General features: G+C 38.8%; 1 protein-coding gene across 9 annotated transcripts in view; it reads left to right on the top strand.

Moving 5' to 3' along the window:
- Positions 1 to 7,500, top strand: part of engase (endo-beta-N-acetylglucosaminidase) — a 56,328-nt gene that overhangs the window by 40,190 nt on the left and 8,638 nt on the right. For all 9 annotated transcript variants that reach the window (XM_077555734.1, XM_077555736.1, XM_077555739.1 and 6 more), the window contains exon 12: positions 1,923 to 2,022. In XM_077555734.1, coding sequence (XP_077411860.1) covers positions 1,923 to 2,022 — 100 coding nt within the window. The remainder of the gene's footprint in view (positions 1 to 1,922; positions 2,023 to 7,500) is intronic.

Below are 7,500 nucleotides of genomic sequence, written 5' to 3' on the forward strand. Positions count from 1 at the left end.
CTGCTAAAAGGATGGAAGCTGGAAAAGTGGCAGAAGGTGGATTTCTCTGATGAATCTTCGGTTGAATTACTTCACTTCCACCGCAAATATTGCAGAAGACCTACTGGAGCCCGCATGAATCCGAGATACACCCAGAAAACAGTTAAGTTTGGTGGCGGAAAAATCATGGTCTGGGGTTACATCCAGTATGGGGGTGTGCGAAAGATTTGCAGGGTGGAAGGCAATATCAATAGCCTAAAATATCCTGACGTATTGACTACCTCTTACATTCCCAACCATAAAAGGGGTCAAATTTTGCAGCAGGATGGCGCTCCATCGCATACTTCCATCTCTACATCAAAGTTCCTCAAGGCGAAGGCGAAGAAGATCAAGGTGCTCCAAGACTGGCCAGCCCAGTCGCCAGACATGAACATCATTGAGCATGTCTGGGGTAGAATGAAAGAGGAAGCATGGAAGACCAAACCAAAGAATCTTGATGAACTCTGGGAGGCATGTAAGACTGCTTTCTTTGCTATTCCTGATTACTTCATCAATACATTGTATGAATCATTGCCGAACCGCATGGATGCAGTCCTTCAAGCTCATGGAAGTCATACAAGATATTAGATATGGATCTCACAGTACCACTACTCCATTCTCTGATGTTATGTAACTTTTTTTTTGTATTTGAAGTAAATTATTTGTTCCATTTTCACATTACTTTTTGTAGGCGACAAAACTTTTGTCTTGCCAAAATCTTACCTTTCTGTGTTCATTAAATGATCAAAATTTCTTCAGTGAGGCAAATTTATTTTTGTATATTAAACATCATTTGGGAGGGTTTTAGCTTTTATATGAGCCATTTCCAAAACCAATGGGTTAATTAAAAGTCAGGTTATAAGCTGGTGTTTCTACAAAATGGAAAAGCGTCAAGACTTTTGTCAGGGACTATATATGTATATGTATATATAAATGTTATATGATACTTGACTGCTTGTTTTAAGCGATGCAGCTCAGGGTTTATTTACACCTATATGAATTGACCAAAAACTCTTTTTAATTTTAGTTTTGGTTACACAATTGATTAAAAAAACAAAAACAATAAACAATGCATTGTAATGCTAAACCTACACCTGTTATTTCATATAAAATGTAATGGTTCAAATTGAACAACAAAATCAGGTTGAAACAATTGGAAAATCCAAATTGCTCACAACACAACTTAGTTCGTTGCAGTACTTTTGACGGTTGTGTGGCTGGTCGAGTCAGTGTGGAAGGGCGAACTACCAAGCTTATGGCTATTTATTGCTACCACGCAAATTTCCAATACCTAATATTACCATAATCATTTTTGATTTGAGCATGGAAAGCTACCTACTTGTCCAGCAGAAAAAGAGCTGAGTCCTGAGCGTTGGTTGAAAATCCCCCATTCTTCTTTCACCTCACGCCAGCGAGTAATAGGGGGGCAAATGATAATCCTGTAATGCGCTTTTATTCAGGTAGGCTCCTTTTTTATTTATTTATTTATTTGTCTTATCAGACAAAAATAATTGTTTCTTGGGTTGTTTTGCAGCTTTTCCATGACAACAGTAATCGCACGTAGACGAATGGGGAATGCATGCCGTAAAGCAGTCTGCATGTTTGTAGTTATTTTTGTGTGGCAGTGTTCCCACCATGCTCCTCAAAGTTGTTTTGTGCCAGTAAAGATGAGACAGACCCCCCAGGCCATGACAAAGGTTTCATTAATCTAGCTGTAAGTCAATGTTTAATTAGCAGAAATATGAAAATATGAATTGAAGGTTCAAATCTTAGTTAGTGCTGCTTTAATCAAATAAATGTGATATCTACAGATCAAAAATCAGGAAAAGGGCAAATACTTTTTCGCTGCAGTTTATATACTCTGTTTTATCTAATGCAATATTGACTACATTTTCTGTTTACAGTAACAAGTGTGTCTCCAGTTCTTCTCCATGAAGACCACGAATTAATTCAGCAGTTTTCTCATCTACATGACAGATGCAATAACACAGGTTGGACAGTCAGGTAAAACCGGTATTATAAAGATCTTTCATACACTGTTGCAGTGCCCGATCTAAACCTTCTTGCTGGCGAAGAACTGATTACTTGGCCTCCAGTTATGTTGCTCTGTCAAGATTTGACAGATTCAAACTGTATGGTCATGGCAACCCAGCTATCCATTTTTCTATGCCACTTGTCCTTTTTAAGAATCACACGGTATCTGGAGCTTGTCGCAGTTATATGTATTGAATTGTCTTTTAGTTGAGGGATGCACACCCCTAAATGTCACTCATTAAATCCATTACACACTTAATACATTCGTAATAACGTGAGGTGAAATGGATGTTGAAAAGCTCCAAACCATTCGGTTCGACTGTTTCGGTTCCAGTTGCATGTGTCACATTCGGTTGAAAGGCACGGGCTACTACTTTTCTCATTTGCTAATGAGGTGAAGCAGTGAACAGTATAGCACTCATGCTAGCCAAGATGGCAGCGGGCACGGGTTGCGCCAGGTTACAGCTCTCCTCTTCAGTAGGGGTGGGCGACATGGGCTAAACAAAAAAAATCTCGATATTTTTTTCAAAAAACTCGATGACGATATTTTGACGATATTCTACAAAAAAGATCTTCTAAATCTGCACTTGCTTCACAGAATACTTATAGACAGCGTTTTTGAACAACAGCTCTTGTTTATATTTTAATTTGCTTAATACATCTTCTGCAAAACATTTTACGACGATATTCTACAGCAACATTTAACGATGAAAGCTTTATTATTATTTCCAGGCTAAATAAGGTGTTTTAATTGATTTTTCTGAATATTTGTAAATTAAATGTCTTTTATTATTCCATAATAACAGATCTGGTAAATGGTCTGCTTTTTGTATAGCACTTTTAACACCATATGGTGCCCAAAGTGCTTTACAATGCCTCACATTCACATCATCACATTTTAATCTGCAGTAAGTACCGGTGTACCACTGCCAAATACTACAGAAATCACGACAAAATCTGTTTACTACAGCAGTCAGAATGGGGAGAATTTTATTTTTGGGGGGAGGATATATGGTGATTTGATGGTGATGGAACGGATATACTGTAAGAGAGAGCCAGCATCCTGCATATATTTGTAATGACAACACATGCAGCCGCGATCTTTTGACAGGCATTTTCCGAAGTTGTCCTGCACATAATACACGTGATATAGTCGCAAATGTAGTGTAGAGTACAAGCGTGTAGAAAACTGAATATTAAGCCAGTATGGAACATCCAGTTTACCCGCTTGCATAACGGTGCCGTTCATGAGGCATTGCCAACATTTACTTGCTTTGTCAATGACAGTGTGTGTTAGCTCAATGCAGTGAGGGTTTTCTGATTGTGGTCGGCTGCTTTACTCATCTTTTCTTTAGCTATAGTCGTACTTGTGGAGTCGCGAAGTCACGTAATCCTCCATATGGTCAAGTCAAGGTCCATGGTGGAACAGAAGTGGTTTTCACGGCGATCTTTTTCTGGCACACGTTCCGATGTTATTTTGGTTTTGTCAACCCAAAATAATTTCCAGGCTAGGGACCTGCACTTAACTCTTTGACCACCAAAAACATTTAATAACGTTTAGTAAAATCCAAATGAGTGCCGCCAAAAACATTAAAAGACGTTAGCTATGTTTTTTTTGGGGGGTAAAGAAAAGCCTTGGCCAGCTGTGCTGAAAGTATCAAGCAGATCGAGTTAGTATAATGACTATTTATGGGCACTAGATGGCAGCGATGACTCTCTTTGGACAAGATCGGATAGGAGTCAGTAGAAGACGTGAGGCGGAGCTAGAGTGTTGAGGGGAGAATGGCTGAGGAAGCGAAAATGGCAACCGGTTGCAAGCAGCTCACGCTTGAGCATTTTTTTCAGACGAAAAGCATCGACCAATGCTAAAGAGCACATTGATGATGATGATGGTGACTCCGAGGTTGACGCCGAATTTGGAAGCGTTGACGCGGCGGCTTTGATCACGTCGTAAAGCCTCACTGGCTAGCGATGCTAACGCCGGAAAACGTGGTGCACAACCGAGCACTTCTGCACAGGCGGACGTTCAATCGGACGATAAAGAGTACCCTGAGTCCAATGCATATTCATCGGAGGAGTGAGTGCAGTCTGATCACGGAGAAGACACTGGTTCTGGACTACGATGCCACCATGAATGGAGTGGATAAGATGGATCAGAACATCTCTTACCACCCGGTATAGGAACTGAAGGACATGAGGAAGCCAGACGTAACACCAGGTCACTGTATCATGATCCTGAGAGTAGATTTGATGGCAACATGGCCAAACACACACTGCAGTATATACCTGCTACTCCCCGGAAAAAAAAGGCCGGCAAGAAAGTGTAGGGTCTGCACGCGAAGGGGCAATCGCAGTGAAACTAATCTGTGGTGCAAATCCTGCTGCGTCCCCTTGCACGCAGGGGAGTGTTACACAATATACCACACAAAAAGAAAAACTGTGTAGTTGAAACATCCACACAATTGTAAATAGTACCACAGTTGCACACATTTGTAAATAGTTTGCCAAATTGTTTTGTCAAATTGTTACAGTGTTAAATGTAAATAAACATATTTTGCTATAAAAAAAAACACTTTTTCATTGTTGGTGGTAGTGTTTTACAGAAATAAAGCACTGTTTAGGTGTTTGTGGCATCATTCATGGAAAAAAAAGGTGTCAAATTCACTAGAGTGCATGAAATAATATCGTTTCACAAAAAGCTTGATTTCTCCGTATTTTGGTCCCAAACAGAGCATTTGGGTGAAACTAACCTATTTTCTATTGTTGATTACTGAAAAACTAAATAAGGTAGAAACAAACTTTTTTTTCCGATGAAAGATGAGAGTTCAATCTTTCATTTGGTAGTATCTGTGTTTCCATAGTCCAAACACAAAAATGTCTGTGGACCTTGAAAGATCAGTCAAAATGCTCTAAATCAGCTGGCCCACATGTTCTCTTTTCTGAAAATGCTTGGCAGTCAAAGAGTTAAGTCTTGCCAAGTTTCCCTTAAATTGGTTTGCTGATCATGAGACTTCGATTCCATGTTCTTCACTTGTAAACACTTACTCCCGTCTACCTCGCGGCCGGCTCCGCCGAGTCATGTGACTGAATCCTGCTCGCTGATTTGCAGAATGAATATGTATCACTTCCTCCTTTGCCGTCTATGCACGCTGATTCACCAAATGAGAACTTTCATCACTTCCTCCTACTATGCAGCCAATCAATTGAACCGTCTTTTCCCCATTTAGAGATAGTATTAAAACTCGATCATGTAAAATTGGACATTGTGAAAACCAAGTTGACGATAATATCGATGACGATGACTATCGCCCACCCCTACTCTTCAGTGCTTTTTTTTGTACTAGTTCCTTGCTTGTTTGTAACTAACAGTTCAGCAAAGATTTGCTACGTTCACCAGGAACTTAAAGACCGGTGACATATAAGGCAAAAACGACATAAGCGTACTAAGGGCCAGAACCACTAAAGGTTTGCGGGGCTTTTGCGGGGCGTTAACCAGTATAAATGAAACAATCCGTCAAATCCACTAAGCACGTGCGGATGGGGAAATTCAGTACTAACTGCACTGCCAACCAGACTGCGTGCGCCTATGTTTTTTGTGCAAATGTGAGGTAATTTACATACTTATTATTATACATTATTGGCCAATCTAAAGTGTTGAAAATGACTTGCTCTTTTTGATGATGCAATGTTAATGGTTGAATAAACATGCCACAGGCCTGAGATTTAACCAATCAGGCTAAGGAGCCAGCCGGGCTCTTAACATGGGAAATTGAGGTAGCCTGACAATTTTCCAGTTAGCCTGACCATTTGATAAAAAATATGGTCTTTTTTCGTATCGTCACAAAACTGGAAATAATACAGGGTTCTACAGTATGCCAATGATTCTTAACCATTGGGCCTTGGGCCGCAAGCGCCATCTAGTGAGCCACAAAGTAATTTCAGTTTTGTAATTCTGGTCTGCGACGGCTGGAGGCTGCTTTCTTTCTTCCTTTTTTTTTTCTGGAGAGCTCAGTATTGTTCATTCGGTAATTTTACCGATTTGACATGTCATCATCATTGCTCTCTCTGTTTTTTGTTGTTGTTTTTTTTGTATGTGGGTGAGCATTTTTTCTAACACCCCTAATATGGTCTATGAATAATTTTATATTGGATAAGTTGTAAATTTGTGTGTTTTGTCATTTTAAATACGTTTTCACAAACTTGAATCCAAAAGTCAGATTCCGGAGCTATAGACAAGTCTGTCTCCCATTTCGAGATGGGTAAATACATTTTATCAATATACAAAAGTACGTTTTGAGAGATTTTTTGTTGTCGGAGAAAGCTTTGTAATATCTTCAGCTAAAACAGGCGGTTGGAGCGTACCCCGAAGTGTTGGAATTCGTTTCTTTATCATACTTTTAACTTGCAGATAATGTAAAAAAATTCAGTTTTTTTTTTTTTTTTTTTTTGGAGCAAGGATGTATATGGTATAAATATATCTGAGAAAAGATGGTGGAGATGTGTAATTCCTTTCTGCTCCCACACACCTAAATAAAACGATTGGTTGTTAAGTTGAAAGTTGGGGTTATGCCATATGGGAGAAAGCCCACAGGGCTCCACTTGGGCTTTTGTAATTTCTAGTGCCTTCCACCAGGCAGTCAAGGTGGCGGAAATCATTGGGTTTTTAAAACAATTGTGTTGCTTAATCAATGTTGTAATTAAGAGTAAATCTAAAAGTCTGAGGTTATTACAATCCTTCTGTTCTAGTTCCAGCCAACAGTTATTATCTGTTGGGTTGTGCCCATAGAATTATATATTGTAGCTGGTTAGCTATATAGTAGTGCATAAAATTTGGTGCCTCTAGACCTCCTTTGGATTTACTTTTCTGAAGAGTAGATAGACTAATCTTTGCTTCTTTTTTTTATTCCAGTAAAATTTTGTAACGGCCGAGTCCAGTTAGATGTAGGTTTAAATGGAATCATTGAGAAAAAAATATATATTTTGGGTAAAACTTTAATTTTAATACTGGCTATTAGAGAAAAGGGAAGATTATTCCAGTGCTCCAAGTTACTATAAATGCTATCCAGAAGTGTAGTAAAGTTTAAATGAATTAAATCAGTTAATTTGGGTGAAATTTTTATGCCTAAGTATTTTAAATTACCTATAGGAAATGAGTAGTGTATGTCCTGGCTTGCAGGGTTTTATGAATTTTCTGTAATAGGTAGTATTTTTGATTTTGTCCAGTTAAAAGAATAATCTGATAAATGTGAGAATTTAATTATTAAGTTAAATACTTCCCCTAACGAAATAGCAGGTTTTTCTAAATAAAGTAAAATATCATCGGCATATAGTGTTCTGTTACCCCAGAGTGAATTCCTTGAATCCTTCTTTCCTGGCGTATAGCTAATGAAAGCGGCTCAATAAATATTGCAAATAATAACGGGGACAGTGTGCATCCCTGTCTTGTGC

This window comes from Vanacampus margaritifer, chromosome 2 (genome assembly GCF_051991255.1).
Source record: "Vanacampus margaritifer isolate UIUO_Vmar chromosome 2, RoL_Vmar_1.0, whole genome shotgun sequence".
Lineage (NCBI taxonomy): Eukaryota > Metazoa > Chordata > Actinopteri > Syngnathiformes > Syngnathidae > Vanacampus > Vanacampus margaritifer.